This window comes from Coenobita brevimanus, chromosome 64, assembly GCF_032717465.1.
Source record: "Coenobita brevimanus isolate Jiangsu-jjx chromosome 64, ASM3271746v2, whole genome shotgun sequence".
In the NCBI taxonomy this organism is placed as follows: Eukaryota; Metazoa; Arthropoda; class Malacostraca; order Decapoda; family Coenobitidae; genus Coenobita; species Coenobita brevimanus.
The window spans coordinates 154,092-178,374 of NC_137017.1; the positions used below are offsets into that span (position 1 = coordinate 154,092).

The window sequence follows — 24,283 nt, forward strand, 5'->3', positions numbered from 1 at the left end:
GTGAATGTTGGGGGTAGGGCTGCAAGAGGTACAGTATGCTGAAAAAGACCTGGGACAAAGTCACAGATTGTGACCTCAGAGATATGGGACTAAATAGGGAGGTTGACAGAGATTGAGAGGCTCAGAGAGCTGCCATTAGGTGACCAAGGCTGACGCATGCAAGCATGTTGGAGTCTTAAAAAATAAAACGAAGTGAAACAAAACAGAACACCACCACCTAAAATGAAAATGCTATTGCTGTTCATTTTGTGGACCCTGGATCATTGGGATGTGAATAAGTACTGTAAATGAGCTGTATATTACTTGGCTATATACTGCGACATCTGTAAGTAATGCTGCACAAGAAACTGACTTGATGGTATCTTGCATATTTTGCAGACAACTCAGTCTGTTGCTGTGGGCATAGGTGTGGCAGTGGGAGTAGGAAATTAGTAAATAATGCTAGGTAGACACCGACAACGTTGACAATGCCATCCCCATAACACACAAGAAATCTCCCAGTGCAGTGAAAGAGAAGCACTATATAAGTACCACACTGTACATTAATCCTCTCATCTCTAGCATTCTATTCAGACTAACACCAGGTGATTTGATTTAACCATGAGTGAGTCACATGAGCTTGAAAGTTAATACAGTCACCATTAACTTTCTCATGGCTGGAAAAGCTCTTGTATTCTATTCCAGATAATGTCAAACAATTTTATTTGATCATGACTGAGTCACAGAAGCCTGAGAGTGTTCATTGCACAAAACACTGCCAGAGATTATTTTGGCTAAGACCAACATGAAATCATGTATGAAGCACTGTCATGCAAAGACAGTACTACTGTTCTGTAATATAATGGTTCATGGATAAAAAAACTCTATGTCAATCCCACATTACCCTCTCCAAGGTGTAGGGCTTGATGCTAGACTATTGTACACAAGAATATTTTATCCCTTCAGCTCATGGATGTCATTATATACTTTATTCTTGCAACTATCAGGTGCTTCATTCAGCTTTTAAGAGCACTCTACGAGTGAATGTGTTTATGAATGTGATACCTAACTCCTCAGGTATTAAGTCAGTCGTCATCATCATCATCATCATCCATACTTCCTTTCCCACCCTAGGGCAGGGTGAGGAGTAGCACTGTCCAGACAGCCCAAGTTTCCCCAGTCCAATGGGGCAAGCTTCCATTCACTCGCCATTCAAGCCCCTGAGAATCCTGGCTCCATCTGATACACCAAAAACTTTCACCACATTCTGCAGCTTCACACAAACGTATCCGACAGAGTCAGTTCGAACACTGTCCTGTTAACCCGGTAACTGCTCATGACGGTTTTTGAAGGTGTCCATGGTGCGCAGACATAGGGGTAAAAATGAAATTTCCCAAAGGCCAAATTTTGTATTAGGAATTGAGAGAACACATGCCAAAGTATATAGTAACGAAATATTAGCTCAATATATACCTTGGTAAAGCCATGGATGAACATGAAAGTGTCTGATTCCCTATTGGAATGTATGGTTTTTGTTCTTTTTCAGCTTTGGTTTCGGTTTTGAAGGCTCAAACATGCTTGCATGGGTCGGCCTTGGTCACCACGGCACTATATTCGAAATTCACCTGCGCAGTCAGGGTTGTATTGAGCAGTTGCACTCGGAACAGCCCAGGCTTTATAGAGTGGATAACGGGTTAAAATGGGGTACCAAATCACTGATCATACATTTCTTTTCACAACATTCAACCAGCCAGCTCGATCTCTTGTCAGTCCCCTAGCCTCGCCAACTTCCATACCTCTCTTCCTCACACACTAATCCACCATATCCCTCCATCTTCTTCTTGGCCCACCTCGCCTCCTCCCTTCTTCAAATTCATTCACATATACCTTTTTCACCACTCTATTGTTATCCATTCCCTCCACATCACCATAACATCTCAGTACACTCTCTTCGATTCTGGTGTCCACAGACATCTTCACTCCACATCTTGTATGAATCACATTATTTCGTATCCTATCCACTCTCTGTATTCCACATACTGTACATTCCTCGGCAGTCCCATCTCCACTGCTCTTACTCTTGACTTTTCATTTTCATGCCACTCCATATGTTAAAGATTGCACTAACATTTCTTCATGTAAGCCTTGTGTAACTGCAACACTGAAGCCTCTTTCTCTTATCAAGGCCTTCATAGCACCAGCTACTTTCCTTTCTTATGTCACTCTACTTTCCACTTCTTTTGTATATTTTCCTCTCTTTTATATCACTGTACCCAGGTATTTGAACTCTCTCACCAATTCCAGTCTCTCTTCATTCACTGTAACATCACACTGGAAATCACCTTCTTTCTCAATTACCATCACTTAGCTCTTTTCTACATTTACTCTCAAGGCAAGACGCTCACATCAGCAAAACTCTGCACTAGTTGACCAAGTTCTTGTCCGGTATTTGCAAGTAGCACTGCATCATCAGCATACAGCAAATTTGAGATATTCCGTCCATCACAATTTATTACCAACACCAAACCTCTCTCCTTACTCGTGTTTCTCTCATCACCCCATCTATATATATATATATATATACTGAACAACCGTGGGGATATCACACAACCTTGTTGCACGCCTACACTGATCGTGAACCACTCACTTTGATGCCCATTTACCTTTACACATGCTTCACTACTATTAAAAAAACTCCTGACAGCACCTAGCAGCTTACCATCTACACCATACATGTGCAAAACCTTCTACAATCCTTCTTTGCCTACTTTGTCATATGCTTTTTCCATATCCATCAATGCCATAAACACCTTATAGTCCTTCTCACAAGCCTTCTCCACTATCTGTCTCACTTCAGATATTTGATCCACACATCCTCTGGCACTCCTAAAGCCACCCTGTTCATCACTCACTAGGACTTCTGATATCTCTCTTACTTTCTCTATAATAATTCTTCCATATACCTTCCCTACCACACTCAAACTTATGCCATGATAATTCTTGCACTCACGCTGCTCACCTTTATTTTTGTATAGCCTTTCTCAGCTCTGCTGGCACAGTTTCACTCATCCATGCCTGACCAAGATGCTTTTCATATTTCAGCTGCTTCACAGCATTCTTCACCTGTGCGGGAGTCACATTTCCTGGCACTGTATTCCTTCTCTGCACACCCCCAAAACCAATCATCTTTACAGCAGCTCTGCTCTCTCTATTCCCACTCATCAAGCTTTCAAAATATTCTTTCCATCTGGTTCTTACTTCATCCCCAGAGGTTAATAATCTACCACTTACATCCTTCACACTTATTTCTTTCCGCTGTCACTTCTACATTTCTGCACCTCTTTCCAGAATAACTTCCTATTTTCAGAGTAATTTGCATTCATTTTTCTTCCTAGATCATCATTTACCTTCTTTTTTTCCTTTTCACAAGTCTCTATGTGCTTCTTGTTCTCAATATATTCAGTTCTTATTTCAAATGAACCCCTGTTCTCTGACCACTCTTTAAATAATCATACTTCCACTAAAATTTAGGTGTAGAGAAAATGAAAGTAACTGCCAGTACCTGTACTCATAAATGAAGAATTAACAACATGAAAGTACTGTAAAGCCTCTCTAATTCAAACCCAAATAATTCAGAAATCGGTTAATTTGGATCTTTCTTGACTATCAGACAATAATTTTAATTTGGATAGAAATTTGAATTAAGCGAGACAAGTCCGAAAAGGGTTCCAGTGATAAATGGATGTGAAAAGTATTTGTAGTGATAAGTAGAGCAATAAATGTAATTTTTATGTACCTTCGGTACAATTAAGTGTACTGTACTGTACTACTGTTTTGCAAGACTTCATTATCAAGGTTTGACACTATTTTATTTATTGTATTGCGCGCTTATTGAGTATAAAGTAATAGTATACTGTACTGTTCAATGTTTTTGTGAAAAAGCCATGTTTTAGCGAGCGTGGATGTGATTTGGGGATAAGGGCAAGCATGAGCTCCAATAATTCAGATTTTTGGATAATTCAACATAGGGTTCTCCCCAATTAATCCGAATTATAGAGGGTTTACTGTATACCACAGTATTGTGGGTGCCAGTTTAATCCACTCCTACTGAAAAGCAAAATTTAATGAAAATAGTAATGTCATTATTCTCATAAGTCTCCCATATTTTACTGCATACAGATTAGTTTTAAGCACAAGATTTTTTTTTTTTTTTTTTCTGTGAAATGGCCATACTCCTTTGGAATATACAGTACTGTAATTCTTATGACTGAGATACTCACCATATATATTTTTGTCTCTGTCTTTTGTCTTTACTGTCTGCCATACAATTGTAGTGTTGCCATCTTACACTGTCTCAATTTTATGGATTATCTGCCAACACCAAATTAACTCCCTCAGGATAATTTTTAAAAAAATCATTTTCTCTGCTTATCCATTAGTACTGTACTAACAAAAACGAAGCCTCTCATATGTGATTTATGCCAATACAAAACAATATGAGATGGAATAAATTAGGTATGATTTCTTCCCTCCCTCCATCCTTCATCATGTGGGACAGGGTGCATGACCCCATCCTGCATAAACTGCCTGGATGTGCAAACATACTGAAACTTCAGCCATGCACAATGGCATAATTGCAACAGAGTATATATTCACTTAACAATAAGCTGAAACAAATATACTGGAGGTAAGTGCTACACAGTACAGTACAGTACTGTACCAGTCACTGGTGGAGTACTATTAGCAGTACTTTGCACAGAACTTTTGTTGAACACTAATCCACTAATCTAATATATGAAGCTGCATCAAGAAGATGTTTAGTGCTGTAAATAAACTTGTTATAAATAGAATACAGTGTACACATAACACATACAGTACACAATATATACAACTCTGCATAATCATATACAGCAGTAACTACATTAATCAGTGTACACACAACACACAGTACACACTATATACAACTTCGCATAATCACATACAGCAGTAACTAAATTAGTCTGTAATAAACATATTAGTCTAATATATAGGAACAATAATTAGATAAAAACACATGCAAAAGACTAATCTAAATGCATGAACAAATATACTGAAGCTAAGAAATGATGTAACATGGCTGTTAATAAGCAAAAGCACTTCTATTAAGTTACACCATATAACATAATAAACCTGAAATCCTACACAACTACATGTATCCTACACCTGAAGCCAACTCCAAACATAAATGACTATGCTATAATATGATGATGAGTACCCTACAAGTATTAGTTGCTGCTGGAAAATTATCTAATAAATATTACCTGAATGACATGTCTGTTTCTAATGATTATGTATCACCTGCATCATATTTATTGCAGTTCATGCACGGTACTGTAATTTATATGAAAAGCATTTTTATGCAGAACTCTGACAAACAGGAAAAAATATAAGGTGTTTATACCAGATACACCATTTTACTACTGTTGTTGTGGCCTCTTGCTCACACAGATATGAGCAAAATGGACAGCAGAAGTTCTGATGGTTCAGCAAAATGCTTTAATAGATATAAAACATCAAGTTTTATTTCTAAAGCTGTTAAGTATCCAGCACTGGATACAAAATAAACAGTCTACAGCTGGAGACACAACAGTCCTTTTATGTTCAACAGCTAATGTAACACACCTTCACATGCTAATATGTAGGTGAAAGTATTGTGCTATCTAAAATTAAATATCTTTAAGTTATCTTGTTCAAAATGGTGTGATGGTACTTCATCAGCAGGAATGTTTTTATCACGCCAGTTGGTTTGTGAACAGCAGTTAGGATCATTTTAATGAAATACAAATCTTCAAACTGTTCTCTATCTTGACTGAGGACAGATCTCTTAACCTAACAATCATCATTCCATTCACTTAAACCAGACTTTAAGCAACATGTAGCATACTTTCATTTCACATTCCTTCATATTATATCAGCTCAAGTTACTAACTTTACAAGGAAGTTGTTCACCCCTTTGTGGATAACAGCTGCTGTTTTCATAACACAATGGAGTCAAAGACTTTTTATCACAGCAACTCATCTAGCACTCATTGACTCTCTTCAGTCTGGCTCTCACTGACTTTCCTATGCATCAATATATTCTCTCTCTCTCTCTCTCTCTCTGCTACTCTCAATACTTCATATAATCCAGTTCACACTGAAACTGTCGTCTTTAGTCTAACAAAGACATCCAGTTTTTAAAATGTGTCACAGCATCTCAATTTGAACAGACCATGATTCTGGCTCTTTTGGTCAGCTTCTTTGGACTGAAAAAAATATTTTAGGCTCCAAGTTTTGAGTTCTTGCATTTTTGCACTTATTTAACTTAATAATTCTAGAAATTTTACACTAGAAAAACCTTGAATATAGTAGACAATACACAATATTTATGCACAGATTAAATTACTGTGCATAAATGTACCTTAAGGAAACTACTGGAGAATGTAACATAAAGATATGTACCCACAATACTTTTCCTACAGGTATATGTCATATCAGTTACTGCTGCTGCTTAACCCTGGTTTGTTTGGCTTAGCAGACCCATCAACCACTGGTCAGAAACTGCTTCTGTGGGCCCATCCTATAATTAGAGTACAGTATACTGTACGCTATGTTTGGATCTGGCACCTCCTTGTGGTAGACAGTGCCTCACCAAGGTCAGACCAGGGTCCTTCTCCAAGCACGGTACAGGGAAATATGAGGAAGTTTGGCTCCTGGTTAGATGCTGCAGCTGCCCCATCCAACTTGCACAGCGGCAGCATGTGTAGGCTCCTCATGAGTGCCTGCAATATCAGTAAGCCTCAGAGGTGATTTGATACCACAGCATTTAACAATCCTCAATTTTCTATTTTCAGTTTGCCTACAACAAGCATCAGAAACTAATCTGTTACCCTGATGTTCTAAAGTACATTATCTTCCAAATTTTGACTTGCATTATGTCTACAGCCAGCATCAGAAAGAGTAATTTATTGCCCTGTCATCATTAAGTACACTATCTTTGGCATGAACAGCAGGAGAATAGGATAAGTTAACATTTTAAACACTTAAAGCATGGTGCATACAGCACAAGCTTAACCTCTTCAATCTGTCAACATATGGTACCTTGCATTTTGTATTTGCTACAACCAGATGACTTTACTCAACTTGGAAGGACCTATATTAGTGAAGGCACTGATGAAGGTTGTATCTGATTCCTCCAGTTTGAAATGACCAAAAGAATCATCTAGACGCACAGTGCAAGGATAAAATATAGTTATCAGACTGATGGGGTTACACACACCTGTACAGTACTGTCCTTTGTAAATCAGCAATGCATTTATCAGTTCAGTTTCTTAAAGCAAGGATGATTTTGTTTTAGCAATCAATAAAGCCCATTATGTGGTAGCATAGTATTTGCATAGAGCATAAGACTTATATAAATGTGTAAATCTACTCTTTCTCCATTAGCCTTTGATCTGATGAAGTATGTGCTCCCAGCATCTTGTGGTTTGGGAAAAAAATAATAATAATAATAATGCCCATTTATCTCCATTTTCTTGGGTCTGTTCCTTAACTTCCCTATATTGTACTGCAGTGAATCATCATCATCATCATCATAATATGGCATTCTTTAATCTTCCTATACTGTACTGCACTCCAGTATACATATAATCAATCATAATCTTATCATAGTCTGGTGTCAGATTTTCAAAGTTGGTTATTCTACTGCATGGCTCTCTGGTCTTCTGTAAGATATGTTCAGAAAAAGAAGGATGTAACAGCCCATCCATATACCACTTTTGGGTCCATGGCTAGTCTATAGCAGTCCAAATAATTAATGAGGGTGATATAAGACTGCTTGCAGTTTAAGTACTGGTTGCAGGATTCCCATATCTTTCAATCAATACAAAGAAAGAGAAGTGGGTGTGAGGGGTGGAGTTACAGCCCTTTCTACCTTACTGCTTGTCTTTACGAACACCTGAAGACTGCACAAGTACTGTGATATGTATTTCCAGCATTTGCTGAATACAATTGTATTATGTCCCACAGTCTCAGGACCTTACACTCCTAATGGAGCAAAACTGGGCTGGATAATGGATAGAAGTAAAGTATAAACATGTTTATGTACTAGTTTGGTGTCCTGTCAATTTGACCCTAATTGTTTATATACATAGTTACAAAAAGTCTTATCTTGTGTAAATCATAATGAAGGTAATAAGTAATTAAAGACACAGAACAGCAGATTATGATACTAGCATGAACCAGCACAAAACTTATTTGGTGGCAAGCAGTCTCAGCAAATGACAAGCCAAGCACACAGCTGCATCCTCATGAGATACTTACAAGGGCGATGGTGTGAGTCAAGTGCAGGGAAAGTGACCCAATGTGCCAAGGTTATCACCACAACCAGAAAGGATAATTCAGGTTAATAATGACACTAATTACTGTAGCATGAGTAAGGCTTCCAACACTTGTTCTTCTCTCAAACCATTCTCTCATTAAACCATAATTATGCTGCATTAAAATAAATTGCTTAGCTACCAGGAAGCAGAAGGTATTATCAGTACCCACATCCATATAAAACCCCAAAGCCTCTCTTAAAAATGACAATTCCAAAATTCATGCAACTGCATATATGTTTACAGTAAATTCACTTAATAAAATGGAGTACTGTACAATGACTCTCATAATAAAGAACGCACATTTTAATTCATAATACATACTATATGCAAAGCAAGCTTTTATCATTCGAACTGGGGCAAGCCTGTTTTTCCTATTCGCAATCAAATTATACAAATGGTGATGACACTCATTTATGTGATGTTATCCCCCAAAACAAAGCATTTTTTTTTTTTTATCAATATTACAGAAATAAATGCTTTACACACAACAGCAAGCTTACACAAGCTTACTACAAACTACCAACATATTCATAACCCAATTATACACACAGAAATGGGTCTGTTTGTCAGCAGCATTTACAAGTTTTCAAGGCTTTTAAACAAAAAAATATATTAATATTTCTCAATATCAGTATTTCAGGCAGTATTCCTTACTCTACAGAAAAATTATTTTAATAAATGCATGCAATTGAGCATGAATCTACAATTTTACTCTTAAATTTTACCATTACCATAATACTGTATTGAACAAAAACCATGCAAATAATTCTTTAATTTTTACCATATTCACAATGTGTTTAACAGTCATATCAATATAATACAGCGATATTAAAATCTATGGGGGAATTATTAATTCTGGCTGTGCAACATTAAACTTGTGGATCTGTTGCATTCAGTCCACAGTGTGAAAAAGAACATTAAGTATGGTACCTAAAACAATGAGAGTTACACATACTGGATCTACTGTAAAGTATATCACAGCATTCACATATGATGAACCTGAAAGATACTAGGTATCAACAGAACTGAATTCCAGTTAAATGCTGAATATTCCACATTACTAAGGTAAAAAAAAATCACCTTGATCAGCATCAGGTACTGTATTAGGAATGACTTAATATCAATTTTAACAAGAAGAAATTACCAAAATAGAACAGCTAAAGTATGGCTGTCCATATAATAATGCAGAGAATAATCAAGAATTGTCATTACTATACAACATTTCCATTCCCAGCACCCTACAAAACTGATATAAACACTGCAGAAAAAAGAAGTGTAACTGCACATTCTTTAACTGCAAAATCCTTTCACTACACCTGATAGAGAATCGAAGTGATGACGTAATGTCGCCATGACAACAGTCTACTGGTTCTAAACAAACATCCAACATGGCTTTTACAATGTCGTCCCTTGTTACTTTCTTCTCGAAGGAAGAAAATTATTGAAGGAAGATGAAAAGCACCATAAATGTGATCATGTATTAACCTTTTCTTAATCAAGTGCTGTAACAATGTATCCAAGTACAGATGACATCAAAGACTAAGTCTACATAAACATGATGTCTGAAGTTTTTGTGCCAGGTGTGGCTGCAGTCTTTTTCTTAACATCTATCTATCTATCTAGCTATTGCCAGATGCCTTAATCCTGTAAGGGGTGGCCACAAACAAATCACCTCCATGTCACCCTGTCCCCTACCATTTCATTGCCCTGCTCCCAGCTCACACCCTCATCTCTCATATACCTCCACTCCATCCCTCCATCTCATCCTTGGCCTCCCCCTCCCTCTTCCCCCCTCCACTTCACTCACATACACTCTCCTCATTAGTCCCTCACTCTCCATCCTCTCCATGCAGCCAAACCACCTCAGTGTGTTTCTCCTAACACTTCCTATCACATTCACATCCACACCACAACGATCCTTCACTTCAACATTTGTCAATCTGTCTCTCCACGTGACTCCACATTCACTGACGTGCTTGGATCTCCTCCTGCAGAAATCAGCCTCATAGTTTTCATACTGCAGATGTTGATGGACAAATACAGCAATGACATTTCTCACATTTACTGCACTTCAGTGAAAGTGCTTGCCCATGTGAAGGTTACTATGATTCAGGTGGATTTTCATTAGTGCTACGAAAATTCAGTCCTCTAAAGTGACTGATTAATCTTCCAGCCTGTGAGGTACTTTACAGTACCAGAAAATATCTGCACTGACCTCCAATCATTAAAAAAAAAAAAAAAAAAAAAAAAAAAAGGAGTATCTATATACCATCATGTCATGCATGGATTTGGCAAGATACTGTTCTTCTTCATACTTCACTCCTGCTTTGTAAAAGTAAGAGAAATAGCAGAAATCCTAGTCAGTGATGAACAGGGTGGCTTTAGGAGCAGCAGAGGATGTGTGGATCAAATATCTGCAGTAAGACTGATAATGGAGAATGCTTGTGAGATGGACTATATTACAGTGAATGATGAGAGACTGGAATTGGTGAGAGTTCAAATACCTAGGTACAGTGACAAAAGAGAGGAAAATGTGCAAAAGAAGTGGAAAGTAGAGTGACACAAGGAGAGAAAGTAGCTGGTGCTATGAAGGCCTTGATGAGAAACAGAGGCTTGAGTATTGCACCTGCACAAGGCTTACATGATGAAGTGTTAGTGCCATCTTTAACATATGGATGTGAGACTATGGTTTGGCATGAAAATGAAGTCAAGAGCAAGTGCAGTGGAGATGGGACTGCTGAGGAATGTATGTGGAGTACAGAGAGTGGATGGGATATGAACTAATGTGATTCATGAAAGATGTGGAATGAGCAAGTCTGTGGACACCAGGATCAAAGAGAGTGTGCTAAGATGGTATGGTCATGTGGAGAAAATGGATAACAATTGAGTGGTGAAAAAGGTACATCTGAGTGAATTTGAAGAAGGGAGGAGGCGAGGTAGGCCAGGGACAAGGTGGAGGGATATGGTGAATGTGTGTGAGGAAGAGAGGTATGGAAGTTGGGGAGGCTAGAGGACTGACAAGAGATCGAGCTGGCTGGATGAATGTTGTAAGATGAGCATGATCAAAAATTTGGCACTCATTTTTAACGTGACAGCATCCAGACTGACTCTATCGGATACATTTATGTGAAGCTACAGAATGTGGTGAATGTTTTTGGCGTATCAGATAAAGCCAGGATTCTAGAGGTTTGAATGATGAGTGAATGGAAGCATGGCCCATTGGACTGGGCAAACTTGGGCTGTCTGGATGTTGCTAATCCTCACCCTGCCCTTGGGTGGGAAAGGAGGTTCAGATGATGATGATGATGAAGTTCCCGTTATAGCATTCTGTAAGTGTCTGGAGGATAATATTTTCTGCTTCAAGCAGAGTTGATAAGCTGGACATTACCAGGACATGATTTAGGCTTGCTAGATTCTGGAGGTGTCTGCATCCTATACAAGTTGTCTTATGTCTTTTTTGTCTCCTTATTTTCATCGACAAGAAAATATTCACAGTAGCTGATATAGTGGGTCTGTTTACTTTCTCATTCCATCCAGCCATCATCCAATCCTAGGCTGCCCCATGAGATGCTGAGAAGTCCATGGTTAGGCAAGTTGGTCCTGACATATAAGATGAGAGTGACCAGCCTCACTCAGCCCTGAGTGGCATTATATGAGCGATAAACCCCAACCATCCCTTGGATATAAACCTACACAGGCTCAATCTGACTGGAGTGCCTTTAGTAACTAAAATGGCAGCTACTTACTGGTGACAATGAAGTAGGAGATCTGTAGGCTTATTAGCTTTACCCACATTTCACTTCCTTTTCATCCCCTTGAAAGAGAAACACACTTCAAAGCTCTGAATGGTTATCAGTGCCTGTGATGATCATTGATACATTTGTGATGTGCATTAAACCCCTTTGCTTTGCAGTTATGGGACAAATGGTATCATCTGCTTTGTTTGTTTAGAACCAGCAGAGGGTTGTCATGGTTATGGGACATCACACTTCAACTTTCTATTGACTACTGCATCATGCAAGAGATATTTTAAATGCTTTCATGTGAATGAACTGAATAGTGCTGCAAGGTCAAAGACATAAATTTATAAGTAAGCTACATATTTTTCAGCAAAAAATTGGTGTAAAGTAATAATAAAAGAAAGAACTACAATATATATTAATAAATGTTCATACTGGTAATAATGTGAGTACTGCGTATACAACTGATTACGATTACTTCAGACACCAAACAAATATAAACTGCAAAGCACTCAGTTCTCAACTCACCTTATTGGAGCCAAAGATGCCAAATAAGCCACTCCTCTTCTTGAGCTTAGAGGCAGATATGGTCCCCTTGATGGTATCCTGCCTAACAGGGTGGTGTGGGGTTGGGGTTGTGTCTCCATTCTGTCTAGGTGTGCTTAAGTCATCGAAGGGGATGTCCCCCGGAGGAGTGAACCCGGATTTATACCTCTCTATGACCACCTGGGAATCCTGTTAAGAAACCATTCCCAGAATAGTAATTATCTACATCACTTATCCATTCAAAAATGAATTTAGTGTGGCATTCTAGTAAATCTCTAAAAGTGTCTACTGAAAACTACTCAATCAGAAAAAGAAGCATGAAACAGCTACATTTGTAGTAAACTGTTTAAGGCTAAAACAATGAACTGTATGACTTTATCAATTACAAATACCAGAAACAGTCTTAAAAGTTGCAGACTAATTCAAAGTAATAATTTCTAACAGGTTTTAAATACATTCTGACAAGTTTATAAGGAGTTTAAACAACAAAAGAGCATTATATAGTGTACAAGAAACTACAGTGGAGTCGTCTAATCCGCGGCAATTAGAGACTGGTCCCTACCAGTGGTTTACGAAATCCGCGGTTTACAGAGTTGAGAGCTAATGGGAAAAAAGGATACTTAGTCTGGACCCTCGTGGAACCCCCCAGCAGCACCCTACCTACAATTAACTAGCCAACAGCAAACACAAACAGGCATTCTTAGAATATTCAGGGCATGTATTTAATGCAAATAAACAACCTCCTGGGGGGTTGGGGCCATCCATAACAGATCCCAGGGAGAGGTAACCTTGAAAAAAAAAAAAAAAAAAGGCCAGGTAGTGCTCAGAACTCACGGGAGAACACAAGTAGCTGGTGGTTGGCAGGACAGGAGATACAAAAACATGGCAGCTGTAGTGTGCACACTTGCCACCAGGGCCAGGCTGTGATTGGCTTCTGGGTCTAGGTTGTCTGTGATTGGCTTGCAGCCGTGGAATACATCATGGGTACCCAGATATTATAAATCTACTCAGAAATGAGCCACTTTGGAACCTAGGAACTGAAATTCTCAAGTTTTTTCCATGGAATCAAAAAAACAGGAACAGGTTGGGCAAAGTACCACATTACAAATCCGAAGCTTACAGATACGTGAATTAGGCAACTCCACAGTACTGTATGTAGCCACACTGCTGTTTTGGCACTTGAACTAAACTGCACATCAAATGAGCCCAGCTACACACACACACACACACAAACATACACACACACACACACATGGAGAGAGAGAGAGAGAGAGAGAGAGAGAGAGAGATACCCCCTGTTAAAACTACTGTACATTATCTAAGTCCTGTCCATAGGTATGGTATATAAAAATATTTCTGATGCTCAATGATTACATTATCAAAAAATCATCATATTCATAACAAGTAAAGTGTGCTTTGAGAGCTTGTGACAAGCAAGCAAGCATTTGTATATACACTTATCATCATAATTTCAAATTGGTGTAAAAATTGCTGGTGAGGTAGCTGAACAATAACAGAAGAATAATCGAGCTAAAATATTTACTTTCTCCCATTATCTCTCTGTATGTTCGATTCTCTGCTCCCTGCTTGCTGTGTCAATGAACTATGTCGGTAAATACTTGGCTATTGACTGAATGATGCAACCCAGAGATGGGGTAATTACCCTTGCTGATTTCACCCCCTAAACATAGAAAAAAAAATCATGTAAAATTATGAGCATAATATCTGATATTTAATTGTTAGAATTCATGCAAGAAAACCTGGTGTTACAATGGGAAATCTTTTTTATTTCAGTTTTATAGTGGAGCATGTCAATTGAAGCCCTTGGTACATTTCCTTGGGAAACTGGGATTCCAAGGGGTTTCTTTGGTCTCATCAGTAAATATAGGACTAAAAACAAAATCTACTGAATGTATCTACTGCCTGTTGAAAGAATCTCTTCTTTATCTCACACAGAAGAAAAAATTATTAGCCTCTGAAATCAATCAAGGTCGGCCCGTGTCATGTTGGACTGTTCATTTCTTAGCTGAATATAAACATCACCTCGCTACGCTTACTCTCTTCGCTTGCTGTACTCGCTCGCTTGTAATCCTAATCACATCCTTCATCATCACCTTTATCATCCTACCAGTACTTTTCATAATTATAAATGGGATTGGTAAGGTTAAGAAACTGAAAAAAAACAAAAAAACATTAAAGTATGAGGACCATTAACAAATTCATAACAACTATAAAATACACGAGTTACTCACACTTTTCTCATCTATGGAGTCGGCTGCAGTAACAATACCATCTAAACATTTATCTATTATTGGGAAGACAGATCTCTCTATATCTACACTCTTTTTTAGAAGAATCTTGAAATTAATGATTCTCTTTTCATCTAAATCTTGTAGACCTTTGAAGATGCTGGGCATGACTGTGTTGTAATGATCCCCCTGCAAGAACAAAAAATATATATATATTTTCTATCTATCTATCTATCTATATATACAGTATATACATATATTTATATACTTATTTATTTATATATAAATACACTCAAACCTCAATTTTAGGGACTAAATGGGGAATTAACTTGTCCCTTATTTGAAAATGTCCATTGTTTTACCACATAAAAAGACAATCTTATTATGAAATGCAGTGATTGTTTTACTTACCATAATTATTTATATAACTGTGAATATTATTTTACGGGTACTGTATAAAGAAGCATATTAATGTGTATAACCTAGACATTATGTATCATTTTTGAATGGTCATGTCCATTTGGCAGGTAGAATATTCAGCGAAATCCTATAAATGGAGGTCCCTTAAATCGAGGTTTGAGTATGTGTATATATATATATATATATATATATATATACAGTAATCCCTCCAATATTCGACGTAATAGAGCCAAAGGCATGTCCGGATAGTGATCCTGTCCGGATACTGGGCCCCAGCCTCCTGGACTTGTACTTATGGACCCTAACTCAGAAAAACACCTATACAACTCCCTCTGGATATGCATTGCACCTATTTAAGACCCAAATCACACCAATAAGGGACATAGAATACTGAAATAAATGCAAAAGAACCATAAAATGAGGTTTTAGAGGTGAGTTTATACAATATTAAACATTCTGGGTACTTACAACAAGTCCCTGGCTCCTGGACTGGTTTGAACCGCCAGTTTGCAGTCCACAGTTAATCCTTTGCACTCTAAATTCTAATTTCTTAACACTGTACAACACTGTAAATTCCTGTAGTGGCAGAGTACTGCAGTTTATTCACTGTTTATTCACAAAAAACAAGCACCTGTGGCTTGCACTGCTATAAGCATCTGCTCACGATCGGAGTTTGGCTGTGACTGTTGATGATGGCGGGGTAACAGAGTTGCCAGATAGCAACGGCCACATTACCAATCTCCTCAACTTTCATTACCAAATATAACTTTTCATTACCAAATTTGTAAAGCTATAGCATTTTATTCTTCACTAATTATATATACAAGTGGAAATACATGTAATCACTCTCCTTATAATTAACACCATGTTGATTATTTTCACGCTATGTAGGGTAGCAGATTAATCAGAGAGAGCAAACAATCTACCATCTCCATCCTGTGTATCCTCATACATGTGAAAAATCCATTTACTAATGCATTATTCTGATTCATTACCAAACGAATTTTTCATTACCAAATTGGCCCACACTTGGTAATGAAAAATACCAAATGGCAACCCTGACAGGGGAGGGGGGAGGGGGAGGAAGGAAGGGGTGAAGGGACCATGGTGTAACAGCTGTTCGGCGACACGCGGCAATTTCAAATTCCGGAAGGCAAGAAAGTCAGTTTTTTTTCGATTTTTTGCGTTTTTTGGCCCATTTTGGGAATATTGGATCACGGGACGATTATGTCTGGATAGTGGGGATGTTCGGATATTGGGCGTTCGGATATTAACTCTCCTCCTCTTACTGACTCCCTTCAACCTCTGTCACTTCGCCGCTCTGTTGCATCTTTATCTCTTTTCTATCGCTACTTTAATGGTCACTGCTCCTCTGAACTGCCTGCATGCATTCCTCCACCTCTACGAAGGGCGCGTAGCACCCGTCTAGCAGCAAACTCTCATCCCTTTTCTGTCCAACTCTCTAATGCAAGAGTTAACCGTTACTCCCAGTCCTTCATTTATGCAACAGGTCAACTCTGGAACTGCCCCCCTCTCTCTGTATTTCCTGCTGCCTATGATCTCCAGTCTTTCAAACGCAGTGTGTCCAGGCATCTCGAAATGAACGGATCTTGAAATTGGCTCTCCCTTGTATTTTGTTTTTCTCTTGGAGGGAACTCTTATTGCGGGCTCATGGCCTTTGGTTCCTTCTTCCTCGCATAAAAAAAAAAAATATTCACTGAAGTGTGTCTATGCTATACTGTATAATGATACGATTATTATTTAATAATAAGACCAAAAGGCATCTATCGATTAGTTCTACGCACATTGCTCAATATTAACATGATTTTCTGGGTCAGAGTAAATCATTTAACTTGTCACTCAGTGCTGAGTTACCTGAAAGTAACACTATACAAATTGAGTGGCTACTTGAGGATAAGTACAGTCCTGTAAGGTTATGTGTATTATAAAACACCCCCCAGAAAGTGGACAATAACTAGAAAAATATTTCGTTACATCATAAATGCTGATACAGATATATCAACATACCAGACTCTCTAACTTATGTGAAATACAGGGATCCTTTGGTTATCACACACACTTGGTTATAGCAGTCTTCACCATCACTGCTAGATTAAAATCTGCACTCCTCTTGTAATCGCACATTTTTTGGCTAAAAATCTTTACTCTTGCACACTTGGGCTGGTTTTCTGCTGACAATGATGGTGCAAAATTTGGTGTCTGATGGCTTTCAAGGATTCAAAGATGAGGCCCTTCTTAGAGTGTTAATGGCAGGTGGTAGAGACAACTAACTCTCCACCCCCTAGCCTCAGAACCCCTTACCTCAACCCCATCTTGAGTCTCTATATGGTACATGTTTCTTCCTTTCTGTGCCTTTTCCATCAGTGTCAATTAACTTAACCATGCCTATGTGTGTTTCTGACACTTACCATACAGTAACAGTATGTAGCCTATGTATGTTTTTAGTGGGTGTAAATTATTGTAAAAGGGAAAATTTGGGTTTACAAGTGGGATGCCCGGAACTAATTAAGATAAATCCCACAGGTTCTGTGCTTTTGTTATTGCGCAATTTTGTTATCACGCACTAGGAACAATACCAATTATGCGTGATAACCAAGGGATCGCTATACAATAGTGCACTGTACATATTAATTTTACAGACTCCTGGCTCAAGAACAAAAGAATCACCACTCACCTGTAATTGATTTGTTTTCTGTAACTGATTTGCATATTCATTCTTGCTGTCTTCACACTGTTGACTCTTAATACTGGCATTCATTCGCTGTTTCTCCACTTCAGCCCGAGACAAGTGCAAGTCAGCGTCTGCCTTTAAGTAGTTTTCTTGTGCCTGGATGAATAATAAAAAGGAAATGAAGTGTAGGTAAACCAGATAAACAAAATGCACATAACAGGTACCAGAGGAATCAATACGGTTCTAAGAGAAAGAATAATTCTTTCAAGAAAGAGATCTGCATAAGCCTAATCATCATCATCACCATCATCATCCAGACCTCCTTTCCCACCCTAGGGCAAGGTGAGGGGTAGCAATGTCCAGAAGCCTATGTATGCCCAATTCAATGGGCCACACTTCAATTCACTCATCATTCAAGGCCCAGGAATCCTGGCTCTATCTGATATGCCAGAAACATTCACCACATTCTGTAGCTTCACATAAACGTATCCAATAGAGTCAATCCGGATGCTGTCACGTTAAAAAGGGGTGTCAAACCTCTGATCATGCTCTTCTCACACCATTCATCCAGCCAGCTCAATCTGTTGTTAGTTCCCTAGCCTCACCGACTTCCATACCTCTCTTCCTCACACATTCATCTACCATATCCCTTACCTTCTCCTTGGCCTACCTTGCCTCCTCCCTCCTTCAAATTCGCTCAGCTATACCTTTTTCACCACTCTGTTGTTATCCATTCTCACCACATGACCATACCATCTCATTACACTTTCTTCAATTCTTGGGTCCATAGACTTCCTCACTCTGCATCTCTCACGAATCACATTACTGTATTTCGTATCCTATCCACTCTCTGTACTCCATGTACATTCCTCAGCAGTCCCATCTCCACTGCTCTCGCTCTTGACTTTCCATTTTCATGCCACACCATAGTCTCACATCCATATGTTAATGTTGGCACTAACAATCCTTCATGTAAGCCTCATGCAGCTGAAACACTCGTCTCTTTTTCTTATCAAGGCCTTCATAGCACCTGCTACTCTCCTTCTTTGTGTCACTCTACTTTCCACTTCTTTAGCACATGTTTCTCTCTTTTCTCTCACTGTACCCAGATATTTGAGCTCTCTCACCAATTCCAGTCTCTCTTCATTCACTGTAACATCACACTGGGAGTCACCTTATATCTCAATTACCATCACTTTACTCTTTTCTACATTTACTCTCAAGGCAAGACACTCACAGACATCAGCAAACTCTGCACTAGTCTACCAAGTTCTTGTCCAGTATTTGCAAGTAGCACTGAATCATCGGCATACATCAAATGAATAAAAATTATGTCATGCTTCCTGTAGATAGGTAATCAAAGGTAAGGGTTATGCTTTTCTATGGACTGGAAGCTACACCAAGTGCCAAACCAGCTTATTACAATTTTGTAATTCACAGAAGGTGCTGTTAACTGTGAAAAATGTCAGTGATGTGTGATAAGACATACTATGGGAGATTCTCAGCTTGAACTTTGAAATAATGAATGACTTTGTTCTCTCTCTAAGATTATTGATTGTGTGGGTAGACATCAGGCTCATGAACACACACCATTCTTATTTTTAAAACTGATGGAAGCCAATCACCAACTCAACTGAAACTTCAACAGTCCATAAATTCCAGTTACTTGCTATTATATTTGCATTGAGGGAGGGGAGCTGATTTAACATTTCAGTACACTGTGCTGTATACTGTGAGATGAATACTTGGAGAGACTCTCTACAGGTCTTGTACTACATTATAGCCTGCTGTATACAGTGTATAACAGACAAGTTCCTTCATAAACAATGAACCTACAAAAATATGGAACATCATAAGCAAAACTGATCAGACAACTTCCTGATAAACAATTAAACAGTTATTTGTTTTCATAAACAGTGGAAAATGTAATTAACTGATCACTAAATTTTAACAGAGAAGGCTCTGAATAAGCAATTACAGCAAAGGCATGCCTCTACACTGCTCTGGGACTAAACCTGTTAAGTTCAGTTTTTCAAGAAAATTTATAACTGTAGTGATTCACCCCTGCAAGCTTTATCTGGAGTATCTTGTGGTAGATGGGGACACCCATCATCCATTCACTCAGTGTAGGGGTGCCTTATGGTCTCTACACTGAGTGGCGAGCCAAATGGTTTCCTGTACCTAGGAAACCATTTACTGTGCTGGGTGGGGTTTTTGGCCGGGTTAAGTGTCCTCCAGATTCCCCTGTCTAAAATCACTTCATCATGGCAAATGTATCAGAGAGCCTCGGAGGGCCCAATACCTGCCCAGGGCCCCAGCCAAATGGGCAGAGTCGTACAGCCATGTGGAATGTGAGAGGTGTGAATGAGGAAAGCAAGAGGGTGAAAGTGGTGAACATGTCCAACAGTGCAAGATATGCCATGACGGCACTGTGTGAAACAATGATGAAGGGGTGTGAAGTGGAGGAGTGGGAGGATGTGAAATGTGTAAGATCAGGCATGAATGGGTGAGAATGATGCAAGGAAGGAGTTGCTTTGTTGATGAATGAGGTGTGGCAGAGTGGAATGAAAGATTGCAAATGTGTCACCTCAAAATGTAAATATGTCAAATTCAAGTTTGAGCAGGTGAAAGTGGCTGTGATTGCAGCGTACGCAACATGCAGTGACAGGAGTGAGAGGGAGAAAGACAGATTTTGGGATGAGCTGGATGAAGTAGTGGGAGAAATGTTCAGGAGCTATAACGTGATTGTAATGGGCGATATGAATGGAAGAGTAGGCACTGGTCCTAAGGATGACATAATAGGTTGTAGTGGGGTACCAGGAGAAAATGATAGTGGGACACGACTGAAGGATATATGTCAGGAAAGGAGGTTGTGCATTTGTAACTCTATTTCAAACATAAAGATGCACATAAATATACGTGGCACAGAGAGAATGGGGATCGTGTTGAAAGGAGCCTGATTGATTACATGCTCATAAAGAGGTCAATGCTGGGAAAGGTTACTGATATGAAGGCCATCAGAGGATGATGTGGAGGCCTATCAGATCATATGATTATGGTACGCAAGATCAAGTTGAGATGAGTGGGGTGGACAAGGGGAGAGAGGAGAAGTCAAGGAGAAAGATTGAAAGCCAAGAAGCTGAGGCTCAAAGAAACAGCAGATGAATACAGGACCAAAGCAGGGGAGGAGTTTGAATCAATGAACTGGAATAAAAGGGATCTGGAAAGCCTGGGGAATGTATATAGGGACTGCATAATTAGGAATGCTAAAGTGGTGTGTGGTGTGGTAAGAGTAAAAACAAATAAGAAAGGTATGGCATGGTGGGGTGAAGAGGTTAAGAGAGTGGTGGAGGAAAAGAGGAAGAAGTGGCTTGAGTGGTTACAGGACAGAGGTTCAATTGAAATAAGAATGAATACATTAAGAGCAGGAATCACATTAAGACACTAGTGAAGAGGAAAAAGAAGAAGGTAAATGATGATCTAGGAAGAAAAATGAATCTAAATTACAGTACTCTGAACAGAGGAAGTTATTCTGGAAAGAGGAGCAGAAATGTAGCAGTGACAGCGAAAAGAAGTGTAAAAATGTGAAGGATGTAATTGGTAGATTATTAACCCATGGGGATGAAGTAAGGACCAGATGGAATGAATATTTTGAAAGCCTGATGAATGGGAATAGAGAAAGCAGAGCCACTGTACACATGATTGGCTTTGGGGGTGTGCAGAGACGGAATGCAGTGCCAGGAAAAGTGACACTTGCACAGGCGAAGAACACTGTGAAGCAGCTGAAAAATGGAAAAGCAGCTGGGGTTGATGAGGTGTACTGTATCCAAAGATGGATAAGTCTAGTGGAGAGAACGGAATGAAGTGCTTGTTGGAGATATGTAAAAAGGCAAAGATGAGTGAAACTGTGCCAGCAGAGTGGAACAAGGCTGTGATTGTACCCCTGTACAGAAATAATGGTGAGCGAAGTGAGTGCAAGGATTATCGTGGCATAAATTTACCGAGTGTGGTAGGGAAGGTATATTGAAGAATTATTATGTAGAAAGTAAGAGAGATATCAGAAGTCCTGGTAAGTGATGAACTGGGTGGCTTCACAAGTTGCAGAGGATGTGTGGATCAAAAATTTGTGGTAAGACAGATAATGGAAGCTTGTGAGAAGGACTATAAGGTGTTCAAGGCATTCATGGATCTGGAAAAAGCATATGACAAAGCAGACAGAGAAGGATTGTGGAAGGTTTTGTGCATGTGCAGTGTAGATGGTAAGCTGCTAGGTGATGTCAAGAGTTTTTATGATGGTAGTGAAGCATGTGTAAAGGTAAATGGACATCTAAGTGAATGGTTCACGATCAATGTGGGCATGTGACAAGGTTGTGTGATGTCCCTATGGTTGTTCAATATATATATATATATATGGATGAGGTGATGAGAAGTAAAAACATGAGTAATGGAGAGAGGGATGGCGTTGGCAATGACTGGTGATGGATGGAATATCTCAAATTTGTTGTATGCTTATGATGCAGTACTACTACTTGTGAATACAGAACAAGAACTTGGCAGACTACTGCAGAGTTTTGCTGAAGTCTGTGAGTGTTGTGCCTTGAAAGTAAATGAAGAAAAGAGTAAAGTGATGGTTATTGAAAGAGAAGGTGATCCCCAGTGTGATGTTACAATGAATGGAGAGAGAGTGGAATTGGTGAGAGTGTTCATATACCTGGGTACAGTGATAGACAAGAGAGGAAAATGTGCAAAAGAAGTGGAAAGGAGAGTGACACAAGGAAGGAAAGTAGCTGGTGCTATGAAGGCTGTGATAAGAAACAGAGGCTTGGGTGTTCCAGATGCACAAGGCTTATATGAAGGAGTGTTAGTGCTAACTTTAACATATGGATGTGCGACAATGGTGTGGCATGAAAATGAAAAGTCAAGAGTGAGAGCTGTGGAGATGGGATTGCTGAGGAATGGATGTAAGCTGTGGAGATGGGACTGCTGAGGAATGGATGTAAGCTGTGGAGATGGGATTGCTGAGGAATGGATGTAGAGTACAGAGAGTGGATAGGATACGAAATAATGTGATTCATGAAAGATGTGGAGAGAGGAAGTCTGTGGACACCAGAATCAAAGAGGGTGTACCAAGATGGTATGGTCATATGGAGGGAATAGATAACAATAGAGTGGTGAAAAAGGTACTCCCCACCACAAACTGACTTAGGACCTACACACAGAATTGCTATGGGAAAGTTGTCTGTCTTTGCTTTGTGTTTCCACCTCCACCAAGCGAATTTTTTGGGCAAGAAGTAACTGGTAACTGGTAACTCCTCTGCTGTTGGCACTGCTGGAGATACAAAACCCAACAGTATGTCATACAAAGTTGATGTGCCAGTAAAGAACTGGCCCAAGATATTTTGCCTTCACTCATTGCTTTCCAGCCTTTTACAAATGTCTAATTTGTCCTTGATAAATGTCTAATTTGTCCTTGATGGTCAACACTATATGTTTTTGTTTAGGTCCAGACTTATGGACAGGTACTTCACAAGGCATGATTAAGGAAAACACTTGAGTGTAGTGTCCACACAAGAAAATCTCACAGTTGCTTACACCATTCACAAATCCCGCTCCAAGACTGACACCTTCCACTCAGTGTAGGTGGTGTTGGTGGGGACCAGCTGACGGCACACATGTACATGCACCAAATTTGAATTTACGATTATTATATTACAAGTTGTTTTTACACCGTTTTTACCATTTTTTAAAATATACAATAAGCCTCCTGAAAAACTCTGGTTGTTTGAGGATTCCAGTTGTTAGAGGGCCGTACATAAGAGGTTTTACTGTACAGCAGTGATTCTCAAACTATGGGTTGTGACCCAAAGGTGGGTCGCGAGAGGAATTTTGATGGGTCGTAGGAACATTGAATAGGCCTAATGCTTTCGATGTATGTTATTTACTTAACTGAAATTGTAATTATCCTTCTCACACTATTAGCATATTCACAGTGACTACAATACACTATATACCAGTTACCCACTCTCTCTCTCTCTCTCTCTACCCTGTGGGCCATGAAGTCTTGAATGATTTCAAATAGGGTCACACACTAAAAAGTTTGAGAACTGCTGCTGTACAGCATATGGAAAGCAAAAGATTAAAAAAACAAAAACAAAAATGATTAACTAAAGGTTCCTAGATAGGTGGGTACTGTATTATTCTCTAAAACATTAGAGAGATGGTTTAATATTTTTAAGAAATTGCAAATAAAAACAACAG

The 24,283-nt window shown here is 39.0% G+C and overlaps 1 protein-coding gene across 1 annotated transcript in view; it reads right to left on the minus strand.

Annotated features, from left to right (window-relative positions):
• Cip4 (formin-binding protein 1-like Cip4) overlaps positions 1 to 24,283 on the minus strand; it is a 174,020-nt gene that overhangs the window by 26,390 nt on the left and 123,347 nt on the right. Inside the window, exons 6-8 of the mRNA XM_080276113.1 lie at positions 18,029 to 18,181; positions 14,917 to 15,102; positions 12,647 to 12,853 (exon numbers count right to left, since the gene is read on the minus strand). Of these exons, the coding sequence (XP_080132239.1) occupies positions 12,647 to 12,853; positions 14,917 to 15,102; positions 18,029 to 18,181 (546 nt within the window). The remainder of the gene's footprint in view (positions 1 to 12,646; positions 12,854 to 14,916; positions 15,103 to 18,028; positions 18,182 to 24,283) is intronic.